This window comes from Phacochoerus africanus, chromosome 6 (assembly GCF_016906955.1).
Source record: "Phacochoerus africanus isolate WHEZ1 chromosome 6, ROS_Pafr_v1, whole genome shotgun sequence".
In the NCBI taxonomy this organism is placed as follows: Eukaryota; Metazoa; Chordata; class Mammalia; order Artiodactyla; family Suidae; genus Phacochoerus; species Phacochoerus africanus.
The window spans coordinates 67,962,093-67,985,615 of NC_062549.1; the positions used below are offsets into that span (position 1 = coordinate 67,962,093).

General features: G+C 39.3%; 1 protein-coding gene across 15 annotated transcripts in view; it reads right to left on the minus strand.

The window, feature by feature from the left end:
* CSPP1 (centrosome and spindle pole associated protein 1) overlaps positions 1–23,523 on the minus strand; it is a 183,888-nt gene that overhangs the window by 104,011 nt on the left and 56,354 nt on the right. For 13 of the 15 annotated variants that reach the window (XM_047783808.1, XM_047783814.1, XM_047783809.1 and 10 more), the window contains exons 2-3: positions 7,807–7,915; positions 4,993–5,092 (exon numbers count right to left, since the gene is read on the minus strand). In XM_047783808.1, coding sequence (XP_047639764.1) covers positions 4,993–5,092; positions 7,807–7,915 — 209 coding nt within the window. Of the gene's footprint in view, positions 1–4,992; positions 5,093–7,806; positions 7,916–10,480; positions 10,500–21,731; positions 21,893–23,523 lie in introns of those variants that run through there. The other 2 variants (XM_047783803.1, XM_047783805.1) reach the window with 2 other exon arrangements.

Consider the following 23,523-nt stretch of genomic DNA (forward strand, 5'->3'; position numbering starts at 1 on the left):
ACTTGCCTTCTTACTATATAGCTTACAATATAGAGCAAGCATCTTTTCTCACCTTGGCAATCCTGATAATGTTGAAAGACTTCAGTCCCTGCATATTCAATGTCTTTCCATTTATTTGAATATTCATTAATTATTTCAATAATGTTTTATAGTTTCTACATATGTCTTGTACATTTTGTTAAATTTAGTTTTAAGTATTTTATTCTATTTGCTATCATGAATGAAATTGTTTACTTAATATCTTTTTTGGATATTCATTGCTAATATACAGAACTAAAATTGATTTTTGTATACAGATCTTCATATCCTGTGAACTCATTTATCAGTTCTAATAATATTTCTGTGGACTCCTTAGGATTTTTTACAAACAGAATCATGCCATCTGCAAATAAGGACTGTTTACTTCTTTCCAAACTTTAGATAGCTTTCATTTCTTTTATTACTTCATTGTACAGGCTGGAACTTTCAGTGAATGTTGAATAGAAGTGGCAAAAGCAGAATTTTTGTCTTCTTCCTGCTCTTAAAAGGAAAGCATACAGTCAAACCACCATGTATGATATTGGCTATAGGTTTTTAATAGAAGCTCTTCCAAATTAAAAGGTGTCTGTCATTCCTAGCTTGACAGTTTATACTAAATAGGTGTTGGATTTTGTCAAATGCTTTTTCTGCATCTGTTGAAAGGATCATGTGCTTTTTGCACTTAACTCTATTGATCTGGTATATGACATCAATTAATTAAACCTGCACTCCTATGGTAACTCTCATTTGACCAGAGTGTATACTTCTTTATGTTTTTTCTTAGAGTGTATACATTTTTTTATATTTTGCTAGATTCATTTTGTTAATCTTTTTTTTTTTTTTTTGGTCTTTTTGCCATTTCTTGGGCCACTCCCGTGGCATATGGAGGTTCCCAGGCTAGGGGTCGAATCGGAGCTGTAGCTGCCAGCCTACGCCAGAGCCACAGCAACTCGGGATCTGAGCTGCATCTGCAACCTACACCATAGCTCACAGCAACGCCAGATCCTTAACCCACTGAGCAAGACCAGGGATTGAACCCGCAACCTCATGGTTCCTAGTAGGATTCATTAACCACTGAGCCACGACGGGAACTCCTCAATTTGCTCATCTTTTGTTGAGGATTTCTATGTCTATATTCATGAGGGGTACTGGTCTGTAGTTTTCCTTTCTTGTGAGAATTTCATCTAGCTTTGCTATCAGGATGAAACTAGTGTCACAAAATATATTGTTTTTAAGTTTGTAAAAGAACGATACTATTGGGAGTTCCTGTCGTGGCTCAGTGGTTAACGAATCTGACTAGGAACCATGAGGTTTCAGGTTCAATCCCTGGCCTTGCTCAGTGGGTTAAAGATCCGGCGTTGCCATGAGCTGTGGTGTAAGTTGCAGACACAGCTCAAATCCCGTGTTGCTGTGGCTGTGGTGTAGGCCAGCAGCTGCAGCTCTGACTGGACCCCTAGCCTGGGAACCTCCATATGCTGCAGGAGCAGCCCAAGAAATGGCAAAAAGACCAAAAAAAAAAAAAAAAAGTATTATTTCTTCTTTAAATGTTCAGTAGAAGTCATCAATGAGGCCACCCAGGCCTGGGATTTTCTTTGTGAAAGACTTAATAAAAAATTTGATTTCTTTATATTTTTTAGATCTATTCAGATTTTCTATTTCTTCTTGAAGCAGTTGCAGCTGCTTAATTGAGCAGCTTAATTAGCAAGCTTAGAAAAGGCTTAATTGAGTCTTTCGAAAAATATGTCCATTTTCTGTAAGTTGTCTAATTTGGCTTAACAACACATTTGCAATATTAAACAAGTTAGGAAACACTGAAGATTTATTAGTGCTAATCAGCTATGTGAAATTCCACTTGCATTTAATTTTTAACATTATTTCCATCCCACTTACAAAGCAATTCAATGAAATTAAAAAATTCAATATTTTATGTGTCAACTTGGCTGGGCCATGGTGCCCAGATGTTTGGTCAAACATTATTATGGATGTTTCTCTAAGAGTATTCTGGGGATGATATTAACATGTAAATCAATGGACTAAGAGTGAAGCAAATCGCCCTCTATAATGTGAGTGGGCTTTGTCCAGTCAGTGAGGGCCTTAACATAACAAAGACTAACTTCCCCTAGGGGAGAAGAAATTCTGCCAGCAGCTAGTCTTAAGACCTGAACTACAACACCAGTTCTTCCCTGGGCCATGAGCTTTCCAGCCTACCCTTCTAATTAAGGACTTGAAAGCCTCCATAAACACATGAGCTAATTCCTTAAAGTAAATCTATTTCTCTCTTTCTCAGTCTATACATACACTTGCACATACACACAGCTGACCACTGAACAACACATGCTTGAGCTGCATGGGTCCATATGAATTTTTTTAAATAAATACATACTACAGTACTATACAAATGGCAGTTGGTTGAATCCACAGATGTGAAACTGCAGATACCAAGGGCTGACTATGAAATATATGCAGACCTTCTATTGAGCAGAGGGTCGGCACCCCTAATCCCTGTGGGTCAGTCAAGGACATATGTATACATCTTATTGGTTCTGTTTCTCTGAAGAACTCTGACAAAGTGATTAAATTGCTAGATTTGAACTAAGATTTTTCTAAACTTAACCTAACACCTTTTTCCTCATCAAATTAAAAATGAGATTGTGCTTGAAAAACGATAATTAAAAACTATTTTCTAATTCCTAAAACTTCATTAAATAACTTAAAATATTATTCAATTCCTTCTCACTATGAATTTAGGAAATTATACAGGAAACAAGAAGCCACTGAAGGGTTTGAAGCAGAGACTAGCATGATCAGATCTGGTTTGGGGAAGGATATCAACAGGCAGTGCAGAGAGGGGGCTAGACTGTAAAACAAAAACAGTAGAAAAAAAATCTAAATGAAAGACAATGGAGACCTACATAAAATAATGTCCGTAGAATTAGAGAAAAGTAATTTTATTTGAGGTTTAGGTATTAGAATCAGCTCAACTTATGTGATTATTTGCTAAGGGATACTAAAAGGAAGATAGGAGTCAAGGATAACCACAGAGCCAACTCACTGAAAATTTAAGCAGAGGAAAGTTAGTTTTGCATATGTTGATTCTGAGCCCATGACATCCACATACAGATGTCCATTAAAATATCAGATATATGGATCTGGAATTCAGAGAAGAAACTAGAATTGGGATAGAGATTTAGGAGTCTCTGAACACATTAATGGTAAATAAAGCCTATGAGTGAATGAGTCACTCAGGGAGTATATGAAATGGAAAGGGGACCTAGGACAGAGCCCTAAAGTTTACCAATTAAGAAACGAGAAGTCACTGTTTGTAAGTTGAACTTAAAACTTCATCATTTATGAAAGTAACAGTCAAAAAATAATTCTTAATATAATTCTCAAAAATCAAAAGCCTACTTTTAAAAAGATATAAAAGAGGTCAGGAAATTTATATTTAGTGGCTACCAATTATGTGCCAGTCATTTTTTTCAATTATTATCACAATAACCTTTTAAGATAGATGCCAAGTCTTAAGATGAGGAAAGAAAGAGCTTAAATAACTTGTGCCAGGTTGCAATAAAAAGGCATGGCAGCCACAGTTCAAAGCAACTTGTAACTCCAGAATTTCAATGATTCTGCCTGAGCTCACTGCTTGAGAGAACCTACTATTAAACTTTAAAAAAAAAAAATCATTTCTTGGAATAGTTAAATTTTCAATTCATAGAAATTTAGAGCTAGAAGATAATCCAACTTCCTTATGTTACAGATAAAGAAATTGAGGGCCTTAGAGATTAAAGCACTTAACCAAAATACAATGCTTAAGTTCACTAAAGCTGTATATTACCAATAATTTGTAAGAGAATCAGAATGGAAAGTGTTATCTATATATCTGATACTAAAAGTATGGCATTCACTTTGAGCTGTTTTCCTAGTAGAGAGAGCCCACTAACTATTCAGTTTCTTTGCCAACATTTCCTTGTATTCGCAGAGGAATACATATGTAAAACAGCTTAACAATTTAGAAGTACACCAATGGCCATGAAAAACAGTCCACATAAGAACAATGCTTTCACTAACTCATCATCCTTTATGTGAAAAAGTTTCCGTTATCATGAGTAATTCACAAGATACACTTTTAAAATATTTATATATTTTCTTAAAAAGTATACCCACCAACAAGTCAAAATGAGGTAAAAGGTTTGCAAATATTTTCATATCGAACCATAATTAAAGAATGAATATAACTAAGTATTAATTTATTTATAAGTCCAATAGTGTAATCAATAATTAAAATGGTGTTTTATCAAATAGTATTTTGTATACTTTAAACATATTTCTTTGATTTTTTTAATAAAAGCAAGTCCACCACTTTTTTTTTTTTTTGTCTTCTTGCTATTTCTTTGGGCCGCTTCCGAGGCATATGGAGGTTCCCAGGCTAGGGGTCTCATCGGAGCTGTAGCCACCGGCCTACGCCAGAGCCACAGCAACGCAGGATCCGAGCCGCGTCTGCAACCTACACCACAGCTCACGGCAATGCCAGATCGTTAACCCACTGAGCAAGGGCAGGGACCGAACCCGCAACCTCATGGTTCCCAGTCAGATTCGTCAACCACTGCGCCACAACGGGAACTCCCCACCACTTTTATTCAAGAATTAACGCACTTTTCTTTCTCTCTCTCACACACACATATTCTATTCAAATTTTCCACACATATTTTGATACACACTTACTGCTTTGATTTCCATAAATCATAACCAAGGCAATAACCATTTTGTAGAGATATCAGTATACATATTTCATATGTAGAGCATAATAATAATATTTCATGTGAGACATATAATCTTACATGTGTCACATGTAAAATTCCAGAAAGAAAAGAGTTACTAGGATTCCAAAATCATCTTTTTTTAACAAAACAAAATTCTTTCATGACAGCCTGTTAATAATATCTTAAAATCAGCTTAGCACATCTAAAGACATACCTAAGGAACCCCTGGTCTGTTGACTGTTTGGTGGTATGTTTTCCTTAGCCATGGAGATTAATATTTTACTATTTTCAGAAAGTTTCTCTGATGCCTTTCCCTGAAAGAGACATAATATTTACAAAAGCAGAGGAAAAAAAACCCACAAAATGTACAATTAATCTCAGTACTTTTATTACACAACTCAATGAAATTACACAGTACACCACAGAACTTTAAGTGTATGGTTTGAGGAGTTGACCAAAGGTATTTAATACTGCAATGTTCTATTATTTAATTCATTGACTTATCAACAAATATTCACTACGTTCCTACCAGGCACTGTCCCAAACATTGGAAACATGAGTGAAAAAAGAAATTACAAGAATCTCAGCCATCACAGACCTTATAAATAATGTGGAGGCAGGAGTTCCTGTCGTGGCGCAGTGGTTAACGAATCCAACTAGGAACCATAAGGTTTCGGGTTCGATCCCTGCCCTTGCTCAGTGGGTTAACGATCCAGCGTTGCCGTGAACTGTGGTGTAGGTTGCAGATGCGGCTCGGATCCCACATTGCTGTGGCTCTGGCATAGGTCAGTGGCTACAGCTCCGATTAGACCCCTAGCCTGGGAACCTCCATATGCCACAAGAGTGGCCCTAGAAAAGGCAAAAAAACAAAAAAATAATAATAATAATGTGGAGGCAACAATAAACATAATATATAATTAGATTATCTAGGAATTCCCGTCGTGGAGCAGCACAAATGAATCTGACGAGGAACCAAGAGGTTGTGGGTTCAATCCCTGGCCTCGCTCAGTGAGTTAAGGATCCGGCACTGCTGTGAGCTGTGGTCTAGGTCGCAGACAGGGCTCGAATCTGGCATTGCTGTGGCTCTGGCATAGGCCGGAAGCAACAGTTCCTACTAGACACCTAGCCTGGGAACCTCCATATGCAGTGGATACGGCTCTAAAAAGACAAAAGACAACAAACAAACAAACAAAAAAAAAGGTATCTAAGATGTAGAGAGGGGCAATAGAAAAAAATAGAACAGTGTAAGGAGACCCAGAAACAATGGGAGAGGGACTGCAAGGCCTCACTGAGTGGGTGATACTTGAACTAAGACTTAAAAGATTATCATCTATTATTTAATATTAGAAATTGTAATAAAACTGTATTTGAAGCTACTTAGTAACTCTCTCCAAAAACTGTTGGCTAGTCCTAAGTACTGGAGAGTGGTTAAGAGCATAAACTGTGGCGCTGGACACACAAAGGTTCCAATCTTGAATCCACTACTGTTTGTGCTTGGACAAATTATTTAACCCCTTTAACTTTCATTTTTTGGATCTGTAAAACAAACAAAAAATTCGGCTTACTTTACAGGTATGTTATGATTAGATGAGATAATACATGTAAAGTCCTTGGCACAACTCCTTGCACATGGCAGATATTACAGAAGGAAAGTAAACTATTGTGATGGTCAAGAGAATAAGCACTGGATTCAGGCTGCCAGGGTCAGAGCCTAGTTGTACTAACTCTATCACCTAAGTCTCATTACTTAACATCACCATGCTTCAGGTTAGTCATGTGGAAAGTGACAATAATAATAGTACTTATCTCAAAGATTCATGCAAAGTTCAACACAATCTCTTACGACTATGCCTTGTCCAGGAGTTCCCGTCATGGCTCAGTGGTTAACGAATCCGACTAGGAACCATGAGGTTGCAGGTTCGATCTGTGGTCTTGCTCAGTGGGTTAACGATCCGGAGTTGCCATCAGCTGTGGTGTAGATTGCAGACTCAGCTCGGATCCAGCGTTGCTGTGGCTCTGGCATAGGCTTGGCAGCTACAGCTCCAGTTAGACCCCTAGACTGGGAACCTCCATATGCTGCAAGTGCGGCCCTAGAAAAAGCATAAAGACAAAAAATAAATAAATAAATAAAAGACTATGCCTTGTCCATAGTGAGCACACAATAAATGTTAGCTATATGAGTAAAATTCCTTTATAATTAGAGTGTCTGCATTATTTATCATTTCAAGCAGGATACCTTTGTCCAGGACAAATGCTAAACCAGATGAGATATTGGGACAAGAAGCAAAGCAGAACTGTCTTGAGCAAACCATAATACACAATTACTCTCATCAGGAAGGACCATACGGCACAGATTAATCTACATCCTACCTCTTCTTTTTCTTTCTTTTTTCTTTTTACATCCTATATCTTACCACATACACTAAGCCCTTGAGAGAAAATGCCACATCTGTCTAGATTAATGCTATACTCTCAGAGCCTAGCACAGCACTCAGCAGTCTCAAAAAGTATTTGCTAAATGAATGAATCACTCTTTCATCAAAACTAGGAAAGCTTTAAGAAAGCTTTTTTAGACACTGCTTTCAGAAACATTAACAAATTTACATTCTGAAAAGTAAATATGCAAAAGTTAATTTAGATTCCAAAAAAATGTTTAAGATACTGATTAAGAAATTGAACATTTTCCCATAGAATATGAAAACTTGCTTTTATATCTATTCTGAAAGTTCCATTTCTGAAAGTTTCTTGTACTAGACCTAGTCTCCAAACCATTTTAGGAAGCCCATAAACTATTAATAATTTATTGAGAAAGAGGAGAAACTGTGGGATATAAAACATTACAAAAGAAAAACTGCATTCAAAATTACTGAAATCTTATCTGGAGTCAGGCTCTCGGAATGACAGCACAGTAAACTAAAATACAGTACAGAAGATTCTAACTCACAGAGGAGGATGTTTTGCATTTAAAGAGGGCTAATTTTCAGAGACAATTTAATAGAACATGTTTGAAGAAAACAATTAATTTTACCTTCATTTCCATGTAAGGTGGATCACTTTCCAATTCTGCTTTGTCTTTGGCCAATTTGGCTTTTCGCTCTTCAATAAATTCATCCAAATTATCAGCCATTTTGCAGATACTAAAAAAAAGGTAATACATTTTTAAAAACCCTTCAGTGAGCACAGCCATATCAGAATACCTTTAGGCTAATTATTAATATGCAAGATTAGTCTACATTTAGTATTGAATCTCAATTATCAAATAGAGAACTGCAAACAAGCTTGAATGAGGTTTGCCTACTTGCATTCAATCCCAGCTCCCCCAAAAACCTACAACATACTTTAAAATATTTGAAAAGAAATAAAAATGAACAACCACCACCATCCACACATACCAAAAAAAAAAAAACACACACACAAACAAAAACCCTTTGACTCTTAAGTCAAAGCACTTTTTAAAAAAGTTCCTTTTGGAGTTCCCGTCATGGTTCGGTGGTTAATGAATCTGACTAGGAACCATGAGGTTGCGGGTTCGATCCCTGGCCTTGCTCAGTGGGCTAAGGATCCGGCGTTGCCATGAGCTGTGGTGTAGGTTGCAGACATGGCTCGGATCCTGCGTTGCTTTGGCTCTGGAGTAGGCCAGCGGCTACAGCTCTGATTTGACCCCTAGCCTGGGAACCTCCATATGCCGCGGGAGTGGCCCAAGAAATAGCAAAAAGACCAAAAAAAAATTAAAAAAATAAAAAAGTTTCTTTTAACTATTTGGACGTAATTTTATTTTATTTATTTATTTTTTTTAGGGCCACACTCCCAGCATATGGAGGTTCCAAGGCTAGGGGTCAAATCGGAGGTACAGCTAGCTGCTGGCCTACACCACAGCCACAGCAATGCCAGATCCAAGCCAAGTCTGCAACCTACTCCACAGCTCATGGTAACGCGGGATCCTTAACCCACTAAGCAAGGCCAGGGATCGAACCCTCAACCTCACGGTTCCTAGTCGGATTTATTTCTGCTGCTCCATGAGGGGAACTCCTTGGAGGTAATTTTAAACTTTCAAAAAAGTTACTACACAAACAGTACAAAGAACACCTGCACACTCTCTCTAGTCCCTACTGCTAAGATTGTGCACCACTTGCTTTTACCTTTGTGCACAGAACTTTATCTTTAAACCATTTTTTCTAAAGTTATTCAGAAAATTATATATATCATAGCACTTTACCCCTAAATGTTTCAGTATTATTTTTTTAAATAACCTCAATTATCAACTTCAGTAACACTGACTTTTTTTAATCTACTGTTCATGTTCCCATGTTGTCACCTGACTTAATAGTGTTCTCTATAACATACCTTTCTCCCTCTCCAATTCAGGACTCAATCTAGGTTAGGAACAGCATTTCACTGTTACATCTCTTTAGCCTCTATAATTTGGAACTTTTTTTTTTTTTTTTGTCTTTTTGCCTTTTCTGGGGCCGATCCCACAGCATATGGAGGTTCCCAGGCTAGGGGTCTAATCAGAGCTGTAGCCACCGGCCTACGCCAGAGCCACAGCAACACAGGATCCGAGGCGTGTCTGTAACCTACATCACAGCTCACGGCAACGCCGGATCCTTAACCCACTGAGCAAGGCCGGGGACCAAACCCGCAACCTCATGGTTCTTAGTCGGATTTGTTAACCACTGAGCCACGAAGGGAACTCCATAATTTGGAACATTTCTATAACCTAACTTTGCCTTTTATGACACTGATTTTTTTTTAAATACAGTGCGCCTAACACCCATTCTTTTTAACAGAATTGTCCTCATTTGGAGTTTGCTTGATGTTTCTTCATGATTAAATTGTTATGCATTCTCAGAAGAAATAGGTATCAATGTGTCCTAACGGTGTCAACAATTAAAGACATATACCTACCTGCTCTTTACCAGGGATGTTATTCTTTAGCACATGGTGGTCAAGACTGATTTCTACACTATTGTTTCCCTGTAGCTAATAAATGATCTATACAAAGATACTTTTAGGCCATGCAAGTAAACAGCTCCTGATTAAAATTTCCAAGATACAGATAGTATCAATTGGTGATTCTTGATTTATCCAACCTTTGATTCTAGATGTCTGTAAAATGCTAATATTCTAATTCCACCACTCCCTGCATATATATTTACCAGTTGGCACTTACCATTCCATTCTAAGAGCCCTTCCTTTATCCATATTTATTTTCCAGCTTATTATCAGTATGAATTCATTAACTTCTGATTTTTTTAATGTCCTAGAACTATATTTGAAATCATAAGTTGATTTTTTGGATGAATAACTTATATACCAATAAAATTCACCAATTTTAGTGAAAAAAATCTATAGGTTTTAGTAAATTCATACAGTTGTGCAATTATCAATGTAATCATACTTTATAATGCTTCCATCACCCAAAAAAGTGCAGTCAAAAAGTTCAGCACTGGATGGCTTCACAGACAAATTCTATCAAACATTTAGAGAAGAGCTAACACCTACCCTTCTGAAACTACTCCAAAAAACTGCAGAGGAAAGAACACTCCCACACTCACTGTATGAGGCCACCATTATCCCAAAACCAAAACCAGATAAAGGTAACAAAATAAAAGAAAATTATAGGCCAATATCACTGATGAATATAAATGCAAAACTACTCAACAAAATACCAGCAAACCAAATTCATTAAAAGGATCACATACCATGATCAAGTGGGATTTATCCTAGGGATGCAAGGACTCTTCAACATCCACAAATCAATCAGTGTGATACACCATATTAACAACCTAAAGAATAAAAACTATATGAACATCTAAACAGATGCAGAAAAAGCTCGTGACAAAATCCAACACCCATTTCTAATTAAAAAAAAAAACAAAAAACAAAAAACCCTCCGGAAAGTGGACATAGAGGGAACCTATCTCAACAGAATAAAGGCCACATATGACAAACCTGCAGCGAACAGCATGCTCAATGGTAAAAAGCTGAAAGAATCTCAACTAAGATCAGGAACAAGACAAGGATGTCCACTACCATAACTTTTATTCAACATAATTTTGGAAATCTTAGCCATGGCAGTCAGAGAAAAGAAAGAAATAAAAAGAATCCAAATTGGAAGATAAGAAGTAAAACTGTCGCTATTTGCAGATGACATGGTACTATACAAAGAAAATCCTAAAGATGCTATCAGAAAACTACTAGAGCTCATCAATGAATTTGGTAGAGTTGCAGGATACAAAATTAATACACAGGTGTTCCCTCTGTGGTACAACAGAATCAGAGGTGTCCCTGCATCACCAGGACGCAGGTTCAATCCCCTGCCTGGATCCAGTAGGTTAAATGATCCAGTGCAACTGCAGCTAGGATTGGACCCCTGGCCCAGTGGCTCCATAGGCCATGGGGCAGCCAAAAAGAATTCCAGAAATCTCTTGCATTTCTATACACTAACAATGAAAAAACAGGAAGCAAAATTGAGGAAACAATCTCATTGCATCAAAAAGAATAAAATACCTAGGAATAAACATATCTAAGGAGGCAAAAGACCTGTACTCTGAAAACTATAAGACACTGTCGAAAGAAATAGAAGAGGATGCATATAGATGGAAAGATACACCATGTTCTTGAATTGGAAGACTCAATATTGTCAAAAAGATTATACTACCCAAGACAATCTACAGTTTTAAGGCAATCCCAATCAAATTACTAATGGCATTTTTCACAGAACTAGAACAAAAAATTTTTTAATTTCTATGGAAACACAAAAGACCCCCAACAGCCAAAGCAATCCTAACAAAGAAAAACAGAGCTGGAAGAATCAGACTCCCTGGCTTCAAACTGTTCTACAAAGCTACAGTCATCAAAAAAGTGTGGTACTGGCACAAAAACAGAAATATAGATCAATGGAACAGGATAGAAAACCCAGAAATAAACCCACACACCTACAGCCAACTAATCTACAACAAAGGAGGCACGAATATACAATGGAGAAAAGACAGTCTCTTCAATAACTGGTGCTGGGAAAACTGGACAGCTGCATGTAAAAGCATGAAATTAGAACACTCTCTAACACCATACACTAAAAAAACTCAAAATGGATTAAAGATCTAAATGTTAGACCAGATACTATAAAAGTCCTAGAGGAAAACATAGGCAGAACACTCCTTGACATAAACTGCAGCAGTACCATTTGGATCTACTTAAGTAATGAAAACAAAAGCAAAAATGAATGAATGAGACCTAATTAAACCTAAAAGCTTTTGCACAGGAAAGGAAACTATAAACAAAACAAAAATACAATCCATAGAATGGAAGAAAATATGTGCAAATGAAGCAACCAACAAGAGATTATTAATCTCCAAAGTATACAAACAATTCACACAGCTCAATATCAAAAAAGCAAACAACCCAATCAAAAAACAGGCAGAAGATTAAATAGATATTTCTCCAAAGAACATAGACAGATGGCCAAAAAACACATGAAAAGATGCTCAACATCACTAATTATTAGAGAAATGCAAATCAAAACTATGAGGAGGTATCACCTCACACCAGTCAGAATTGCTATCATCAAAAAATCTACAAACAGGATTCCCACTGTGCCTCAGTGGTAACAAACCCAACTAGTATCCATCAGGATGCGGGTTTGATCCCTGGCCTCGCTCAGTGGGTTAAGGATCTGGTATCACTGTGAGCTGTGGTGTAGGTCGCAGATGCAGCTCAGATCTGGCGTTGCTGTTGCTGTGGTGTAAGCCGGCAGTTACAGCTCCCATTTGACCCCTAGCCTGGGAACTTCCATAGGTGCGACCCCACAAAGCCAAAAAAAAAAAAAAAAGTTTGCAAACAGTAAGTACTGGAGACGGTGCAGAAGAAAAGGAATCCTCCCACACTGTTGGTGAGAATGTAAATTGGTAAAACCACTATGTAAAACATTATGGAAGTTCCTCAAAAACTAAAAATAGAATGACTCTTAGGATCCAACAATCCCACTCTGGGCATATACCCAGAAAAAGACATTAATCAAAAAGATACATGCACCCCCAATGTTCACTGTAGCACTATTTATAATAGCCAAGACATGGCAGCAACCTAAATGTCCAACAACAGAGGACTGGATAAAGAAGACATGGAACACATGTATAATGGAATATTACTCAACCACAAAAAGAATGAAATCATGCCATTTGCAGCAACATGGATGGACCTAGAGATTACCACAGTCAGTGAAATAAATCAGACAGAGAATGGCAAACATCTTATGATACCACTTATATGTGGAATCTTTAAAGAAAAAAAAAAAGATACAAATGAACTTATTTACAAACCAGAAACAGACTCAAAGACTTTGAAAACACTTACAGTTACCAAAGGGGATAGGTATTCTGGGGGAGGTATGGATTGGGGGTTTGAAATTGGTTGGCATGTGCACACTACTGTATATGGAAGGGATGGTCAGCTGGGACCTGCTGTATAGTACAGGGAATTCCACCCAATATTCTGTAATAAACTATATGGGAAAAGAATCTGAAAAAGAATGGATATGCGTATGTATACAGTTGAATCACTTTGTTGTACAGCAGAAATTATCACAACATTGTAAATCAACTATACTTCGATAAAACTTTTAAAAATAGAAAGAAATAAGTAAGTGTAGTCAATCCACACACCCATCCCTGACTCAGGCACCACAGATATGTTTTCTGTCTCTATAATTTTGCCTAATCTGGAAATTTCATATAAATGGATCATACAATAAATATACAGTGTTTTGTGTCTGGCTTTTTTAACATAGTATTTCTGAGATGCATCCTTGAGGCTGCTTCAGTAAGCAGTTGTTTTTTTATTGGTAAATAGTATTGAATTATATAAAAATACATTTTATCTATTCACACATTGCTAGACATTTTGATAATTTCATTTTTTTAATATTTAAGAATAATGCTATGAACACCTGTGCAGAGGCTTTTGTGTTTTCAGTTCTCTTTGACAGATACCTAGGAGTGGAACTGCTGAGTCATATGTAACTCTGTTTAACATTCTAAGGAACTGCTAAACTGTTGCTCTCATTCCAAACAGCAGTGTATAAGGGCTGTAATTTCTACCTATCTTTATTAAAGCTTGGTATTTTCAGTCTTTGTGACAGTCATTGTATTGGGTATGTAGCAGTATTTCATAGTGGCTTTTAATTTGCATTTCTCTAATAACTATGATTTTGAGCATCTTTTCATGTCCTTATTTGCCATTCAAATACATGTATTATCCATATATATAACCATTGACACAATGTCTTCAAATCTTCTCCCAAATTTTAAAATTAAATTTTCTTAATGAGTTGTAAAAAAAAATTATATATGCTGAATATAAGCCCTTCATCAAACATGTTTTGTAAATATTTTCCCCAGTCTGTGGTTTGTTCTTAAATTTTCTTAATAATATCTTTTTCTAATATTTTATATTTTAGAGCAGTTTTTGGTTCACAATTAAATGAGCATAAGGTACCGGTTTCTCATGCATTCTCTGCCCTGACTTAGGCATAGTCTCCCCCATTATCAAAATCTTTCACCAGAGGGGTGCATTTGTTACAACTGATGAACCTACCTTGACACATCATCATCACCTTAAGTCCATAGTTTGTGTTCAGGTTTACTCTTGGTGGTGTACAGCCTATGGGTTTGGACTTATGTATAATGATACATGCCCCCCTTCATAGCATCATATAGAGTAGTTTCACTGCCCCAAAAGTACTCTGTGTTCCACCTATTCATTCCTCCCTCCCCTCTAACCTCTGGCAATCACTGGTCTTTTTGCTGTATCCACAGTTTTGCCTTTTCCAGAATATCATATGGTTGTAATTATACAGTATGTAGCCCATTCATTGGCTTCTTTCACTTACTAATACGTACTAAGATTTCTCATTGTCTTTTCATAGCTTGATAGCTCATTTCCTTTTACTACTGAATAATATTCCATTGTCTAGATGTACCATAATTTATTCATTCCTTCACCCTACTGAAAGCTAGCTTGGTTGCTTCCAGGTTTTAGCAATTATAAATAAGCCTGCTACAAACATGTGTGACAATGTCTTCTTAAAAGCAAAAGCTTTTAATCTTTATAAAGTCCCATTTATCCATTTTCATCTGTTTTTTGTGCTTCTAGTGTCATATGTAAGAAATGTTTAACCTAACCTCAGATCACAAACATTTCCTTCTATATTTTATTTTAGAAGTTTTATAACTTCTCTATTATTTATTCTAGCTTATATCTATGATTCATCTCGAGGTGTGTTTTTGTTTGTTTGTTTACTTTTTTGGCTGCCCCGCAGCATATGGAGTTTCAGGGTCAGGGATCAGATCTAAGCCGCAGTTGCAACCCAGTCTATGACTGCAACAATGCTGGATCCTTAATTCACTGTGCCAGTTTGAGGAGCAAACCTGCATCCCAGTTCTGCAGAGATATCACTGATCCCATTATGCCTCGATGGGAACTCAATTTAATTTTTGTAAATGGTATAAGGTAAGGGTCATCAAAGTTCAATTCTGCTTGTGTATGGATATGCAATTATTCAAGCATCATTATTTAAAGACTATATATCCTTTCCTCATTGAAACCAAAACTTTTTAAAATACAGTTTTCAGGAGTTCCCGTCCTGGTGCAGTGGTTAACGAATCCGACTAGGAACCATGAGGTTGCGGGTTCAACCCCTGCCCTTGCTCAGTAGGTTAACGATCCGGTGTTGCCCTGAGCTGTGGTGTAGGCTGCAGACACGGCTCGGATCCCACGTTGCTGTGGCTCTGGCGTAGGCCGGTGGCTACAGCTCGGATTAGACCCCTAGCCTGGGAACCTCCATATGCTGCAGGAGCGGCCCAAGAAATAGCTAAAAAGACAAAAAAAAAAACAGTTTTCAAAAACCATAAAATTTAGTGATTAATTCAATGTGTGGCACGAAAGGAGCTAGTGATGACCAAAGTTTTAAGTCCTGGAAACTAAATGTGAATGGAATCCTGGTTAGAAATAAGTCAGAAAAGGTTTGGTTTAGCTATGTTAACGTGTAACTATTAAGACATGCTAATGGAAATTTCCAGCAGATTCAAGACTCAAATTCAAGAGGAACACATTACAAATGTCTATTTAAAAGTTAACAATTTTAAAGATCATAGTTGAAGCTTTGGTAAATGAGTGTAAACAAGGAAAAAAGGTGACGGAGAAATAAATGATGGTCAATGTTCACTTGAGGGGATGACAGAACAGAAGTTGGAAAAATAAAAAATGACAAAGAAGGGATGATTAAAAGAGGATATAAAGAAAACCAACTCAACACAACTTGCAGAGGAAAAGAAAAGATACAAGAAAAAAAGTGGTAAATAATATCAAAGCATCCATCAAATTTAATGTTTGGGGGACAATGATAATTGAGAAAATGCAGGAAAGCAAGCTTTACCTAAAAGAAATATGTTGAAACTGCATCAGTTAATTAGTACATAACATGAACTTCATTCTGTTATTTACTTCCAAAAAGAACACTGATTTTAAAATATGGCCTTAGTAAAACATACTGCAAACCAACATAAGTTAATATACCTTAGCCTTTTTTTTTTTTTTTTTGGTCTTTTTCTTGGGCCACCCTCGCAGCATATGGAGGTTCTCAGGCTAGGGGTCTAATCAGAGCTGTACCACTGGCCTACGCCACAGCCACAGCCACTAGGGATCCAAGCTGTGTCTGCGACCTACACCACAGCTCACAGCAACGCTGGATCCTTAACCCACTGAGCAAGGCCAGGGATCGAACTCGAAACTTCATGGTTCCTAGTCAGACTCATTAACCACTGCACCATGACGGGAACTCCTACCTTAGCAATTTTTAAAGTGTTATTTATCACAAAAGATTTTTCCTAGTAAAAAATCAAAACAGCAAACAGTAGTTTTCAATTTAAAAAACTACTTCTTAGGAGTTCCCGTCATGGTGCAGTGGTTAACGAATCTGACTAGGAACCAGGAGGTTGCCGTTCGATCCCTGGCCTCCTCAGTGGGTTAGGGACCCAGCATTGCTGTGACCTGTGGTGTAGGTCGCCAGCGCGGCTCAGATCCCGCATTGCTGTGGCTCTGGCGCAGGCTGGCAGCTGTAGCTCTGATTAGACCCCTAGCTTGGGAACCTCCACATGCCCTGGGTGTGGCCCTAGAAAAGACAAAAAAAAAAAAGAAAGCTCCTGGAAAAAAAAAAAATTACTTCTTAAAATTCCTAATTTTCCTAAATATTTTACTTCTGAAATAAAAGATTACAGTGGGATAATACATACATAACACAACTTGCTATAGAATCATAGAGAATTTAAGCAGAAATGTCATCAACCTAAAAGAAGTAACAGGCCTCTTTCACTCTTAACTAAGGTCTGTTAACAATTATCAGCTTAACACTGAGTTGTTTTAATCAGACTTTCAAAGAGCTCTCTCTCGAATTTATAGATACTTGAATCTCCCTTTACCATAATAATTTAACAACTATAAACTCTAGAATTGATTTTATACAACAGTAACCATAGTAATAAAACATTTTTAACAGTGGTAGTGAGCATAAAATATGCCATAACTAAAACATAATATTTATCAGATAAAAGTAAATGTTTATCTCTAGTTATTATTGTCTAACCTGATTAGAATATCTCTAATAATAAACTCAAGAGTCAGAGATACAAATAAGCTTTCTCCTGGCAGTGCCCACCAGACAAAGAACACCACCATAGTTAAACTCGCTGGCTTTATTACTCGTTGCATAGAGAAAAGCACCCCTAATGCCCACCATGGGGTACTCTGAACTATCTTATTAAGAAAGTTAGAAAAGACAGGAATTCAGCTTGTATTGGGTGATTGGGTGAGTTAAAGGAAGCAGAGCTCTGCTCAGGATTAGATGCTCTCAGGAAGTGAGGGTAATTCTATGATTGGACATCTTAGCAAATCTTATCCACAGGGAGGATAAATCTGTAACTAGTAAAGAGGCAGCAGTTATAATCAGCTGGAAGAGAAGTTCAACATTCTGTGGCTAGGACAGCATTCATGTTTCGTCTATGTCTGGACATGACTGTGGAGTGGTATTGTTTTGCTCTTGTTTTATCATGGACACAGAGCAGCTCTGTATAATGTTGATGTTTTGTGCAACTGTTTATCTTCAACAGAAGAACACCAAGCCTAAGCAGTATTGTCAGGCCAGTTCCTAGCAACACTAGGTCCTTGATGATGGTACAGGCCAGCTTCTAGCTTTCATAGCCATTTTTCTCCTTCTCACCCCTGAAAGTGTGTGACAACTTATGTAAAACATAGTTCAACTAATAAATTATTTAAGAATTACTTAATGAATCACAGAGACTCAATTAATGGATATAGACTAAGTACAAAATAGAGTAAGAATGTTTACAAAAAATGTCTGGAGTTCCCACCATGGTGCAATGGGTTATGAATCAGACTGCAAGGGCCCGGTCGCTGCAGAGGTATGGGTACAATCACTGACCCATTGCAGTGGGTTAAAGGAGCAAACGTTGCTGCAGCTGCAGCATGGGTAGCAGCTGCAGATGGATTCCATCCCTAGCCCAGGAAAATCTATATGCCCCGGGTGTGGCCATGAGAAAGATCAGCTTAAACAAATTCAAATGGGATTCTTTACTCTTCCTTGACTCTACAATGTAACATCATTTGCCAAGATAGATACTTTTCCTAAGATATTACTACCAGGTTTTTTCTCCCAAAAGCTGTGTACATAGTGTGTAGATGACAAACAGTTTTAGAAAATCAGTTTAACTGACAGACATGGATTTGAAACCAATTCCAACACTAATTGACTCTGTGATGGACCTCAATATGTTCCTGAATCTCTCTATCCCTCAGTTTCCTCATCTGTAAGATGGAAATATCTACTCCAGAGTTGCTATGAAGAAAAAAATGAAGTGATATATACAAACGTACATAGAAAACGCATGGCACATCTAACACTTAGAATCAAAAATGATGGCTGTTTTATTCATTCTAATTTTATTTTCACAGTCTTTGTATACATAAGTACTCACTTTCTAAAAAGCCTCCAATCACCAATAATTGATATTTGGTTATCATAATTCAAATCCACATCTTTAAATCTTAAACTTAGGCCCTTCATACTGACCATATAGACTGAAACTAAGTAAACCAAAACATACTCATTCTGCAAAGCCTAAGGGAATCTAAAAATAGAGAGGATCCAGAAAGAACTGTGTATGCCCAATTCTTTCTCCCACTCTCATCAACCACAACAAAGAGAAGGGAAAATGTTGCTCCCATCCTTTTCCCTCTCCAGTAAAGTGCAAATTTCCAACCCCTATGCAAGCACGGGGAATAGAAAATAACTCCCTTTCCAAAGGAAGTCACTGTTCCAGGTGCTAGAGGGATGCAAAGTATGAAATATTATCCTTGCCAGAAGTTCCCGTCATGGATCAGTGGTAATGAGCCTGACTAATATCCATGAGGACTCGGGTTCGACCCCTGGCTTTGTTCAGTGGGTTAAGGATCCAGCGTTGCCATGAGCTGTGGCATAGGCCGGCGGCTGCAGCTCTGACTGAACCCCTAGTCTGGGAACTTCCATATGCTGTGGGTATGGCCCTAAAAAAGACAACAAAAAAAAAAAAGAAAGAAAGAAATATGATCCTTGCCATCAAATTTGGACAAGATTATGCCCCTTGTCACAGTGGGCTCACAGTCTAGCCAGAGTGGGGGATATGAACTGCTGTGAGGTACCAACCCATAAAGGATCCAGTAGCAGTGTCAAGAAAATAATATGAATGTGTCTGGAACTCAGAGTAGAGTCCAGGCTGGAGAAACCAAGGCTTAGCAGTTTTTATAATGATTTTTAAAGCTACAGGAGAAGAGGCTGTCAGGAAAAAAAGAGACCCTAGCAAAGGAAAACAGGACTGAGGACAGAATAGCAAGGAGTGATTACATATGGATTTGGGGTGCAGGGGAGAGCCTGTGAAAAAGCCTTAGAAGAAAGTGAGGGATGAGCCAACATCTGGAGATGTTTCCACCAAATGAAAGATACTCAATATTTTTCTCCTGGCAGATGACATCCACATGAGCAACTTCCAAGGGCACATCCAAACTTTGACAAATCCCTCTAAATGTGGCTAAAAAGTAAATACCCTATTACTGGGTGGAGAAAGGAGGTTGAGAGTTAAGATAGAGATAGGGCATGAATATATAAAGGCACGACTAAATTTGTTAGCAGCTGTTGATAATACATAATTAATAATGACTAAGGACAGTAAATTACTTAGGTAACCTTTTGGTTACCTAAAACTGCCAAAACATTTACTCAAACACCTTTGTCTCCTACTCAGGAAACCAATCAGAACTTAAGTCAAAATGATGTTAAAGGATAATGAAGTTTGGAGTTCCCGTCGTGGCGCAGTGGTTAAGGAATCCGACTAGGAACCATGAGGTTGCGAGTTCGGTCCCTGGCCTTGCTCAGTGGGTTAACGATCCAGCGTTGCCGTGAGCTGTGGTGTAGGTTGCAGACGCGGCTCGGATCCCGCGTTGCTGTGGCTCTGGCGTAGGCCAGTGGCTACAGCTCCGATTAGACCCCTAGCCTGCGAATCTCCATATGCCGCGGAAGCGGCCCAAAGAAATAGCAAAAAGACAAAATAAATAAATATCCTGTGAACAGTAAAGCGGCCCAAAAGAAATAGCGAAAAAAAAGAAAAAAAAAAGGATAATGAAGTTTGTATTAGCTAAATCACATGTGTCTAAAAACTTCAAGAAAGCATCCTGTTTCAATCCTCTATCTATAACCACCTGCTCCCTTCCAGAAGGTCATTTGTACTGCAGGAGACCCAAAATTTCATCCCTAGGAAGCATTTCATCATATACTTAACCCGCAGAAAGTCACTGCACTCCTAGTAAGAAGAAATATGCAGGGAAAAAAAAGCAGCATCTTACTAGTTATCATAGGGTTCCTGTTTTTTTGTCAACATGAAAAGCCATTCGTTCACATAAAGTTGAACCTCTCTGACGTAGTCGGCTTTTTAGAACTCATACTGGTTTCTATTAGGCTCTTGCACTTCCCTAGGTGTTTGGAAACTAGATGATGATTTACTTTAGAAATTAGTCTTCCCGGAAATCCAAGCTAAAAAATTGAGTCCTACTGCTAACATTTACTGAAAATGGGATTCAAATCCCAGATAACAATCCTAAAGTCAAGGCAACTACAAAAAGGTTACAGTTCAAGGAGCCAAGAGGAAACAGGATAATAATAGCACCGACCTCACAGGACTGTGCGTAATCATATAAATTTTACTCGCAAAGCAAAGCACTGAGAGCATTGGGCTTACAAGCATTCGGTAAACGTTAACCATTAACCAGCAACAAGTACAAGAAAAGATGCTCTGGAAGGCTCAGCCGAGCAGCTGATGGGGACGGAAGGCACGAGAGCGGAGGCACAGCAGGTCGCTGCGCACCGTGGGTGGCGGCCTCTTTAGGAAGCGTCAACCCGTTGTCAGGCAACCGGGTCTCAACTGCACCGGAGGCGGCGGCTGTAGTAGCGGCCCTGGAGTCCAGACCCCGTAACCAAGGCACCGCCCCCGGGCCGGCCTGGCAACAGCTAGACCCTCACCTCCGGGAACCGCCGCCCCGGGAAACCAGGCACCGCCCCCTAACCAGGCTGCCGCGAGACCCCGACCCGGCCCCCCGCCCCGCAGCCGCAAAACTGCAACGCCGTAACTCGGGCACCGCCCCTAGCCCGGCGGCCGCGAGACCTCAGTCGCCAGAGAACCCCTGTCCCCAAGCCCGGTAACCGCGGCACCGACGCCAAGCTGGCCGCCGCGAGACCTCCGCCCCAGGGAGCCCCGGTCCTCGCCCCGGGGCCTCGAACCCAGCCCCGGGACTCCCCCCACTCCGGCCACACCCTGCCCGGCCCGCCCCCACCCCCGGCCGACGCTCGCTTACTCAGGAAAGCAGGCTCTCGTCCGGGAAGTCGCACAGCGCTCCGGTGAAGCTCTTCACGCTGCGAAGCAGTTGCGGCGGTCGCCCAGCGCGGGAACAGGGGCACAAGCCGCCCGGCCCGGGCTCCGCCTCTCAGGCCGAACCCTCCGCCCGCCCTTTGCCAACGGCCAAGCGCGGCCCCGCCCCCATTATGGCCGCGGGGTAAGGCCACGCGGTGGGGGCGCCCCCTGTCGCCCCGGAGGCCGCATACACGCCCGGCAATTCGCAGGGCTCGCCTGCACCTGGAGGGGTACTCGGCCACCTGGTTCCCCCGCTCCGCCTGAGTACTATTAAACTGTGGGAGCCCCTTCCCAAAGCGAAATTGATTCTGTCTCCTCCAGTCGGCCTAAGGATCAAAGCCTATGGGTGGGGTGGGGGAGTGGATAAGGTTGGTAGTGAGAGAAAATTTGTTGGCACACCTTTCCAGGGCATTATCGTTCTCCCAGGAATGTGGTCAACGTTTTGTCCTAGGCTTCTATTATTAATTTCAACATATGCAATACACCCCAAAACTTAGTGGCCATATGCTACCACTAGAAAAGAGATATCTAGATTCCCGGGACAGTGGAACTAAGTGACCTTTATCTTGTTAGTTTGTACGAGGGCTTGAAAGATAAATTTTCTTCAAATGGAATTTAATGTCAAAACCACAGGCGGAGTTGTGGATTCCATAGTACTAATGTTGTCTTAACTAAATGTCACACAGCTTTCTAGGAGTGGAGGATACAGCTCAGAACCAAGTGCCCTGCACTCTGAAACTTAGAGTGAAAAGAAAAACTTCCAAGTAAACAAATACATTATTTCCATGCACTGTAACAGTTATGCAAGCACCTACAGACATTTAGAGACACGGCAGAAGGATTACTGGAGAGAGAAGAAGTTAAGAAGGATTGCGTGGCAGAGAGCTCTGAGCTGTGTTTTTAAATGTAAGTTTAAACTCCCAGTCCGAAAAGTCAGGGGAGAGCTTTTCAGGCAATGCTAGCCATCTTATGCAAAGTTTCAGGGTAACTAAAGAAAGATGAAACTGGAGAGGTGAACTGTGATGCCCCCCTCCCCTTTTCCCCCGGGGGAAAAAAACTGAACATCTATGGTAGACTTTGAGGATACAACAAGGAGCACACCTGGTCCCTGTGTTTTGGAACTCAGAATCTAATGCGGGGGGGGGGGGGGGGGAGAGAATAACTAAAACAAGCAAATAATGAAATAATTAAATACCGTTTGAACTCTTGGATGACAACCAATACTCCCCCTAGATTAATTCAGTCTCGGAGCAGAGTTAGTTCCACAGAGCAATGCAGAAGATTAAACTGTAAACTATTATAGCAACTGGGTACTGGACATTTTCGGGACATTAATAGCGCCTAAAGATGTTAATTTTTACAAACACACCAAGGCATGACCGTAGCCATCCACGAGTTTCCACAGCTTCATATGATCGCTAGAGAACGCCCAAGAGAAGCTTAGTGCCCAACCACGAGCCCATAGGATTTTACACGTGCGGTGATTCATCCGAAAGTAAACTAGGATGTCATGTATTCTCTCAAAGCCAGCATTCAGAACTATTTATCTCAATTTTTCCAGACATCCTTTTTTTTTTTTTTTAAGTCTTTCAACAAACTTACTGCACTTAAAGTACCTGCACCTACATAAAAACAATTCTTTCTCCCATCCCGGTTTAAGGATCTATTCTTAATATGGCGGAGGCCGAGCCTGCGCAGTACGAACAAGGAAGGTCAATTCGTTTTCTGGCATAACG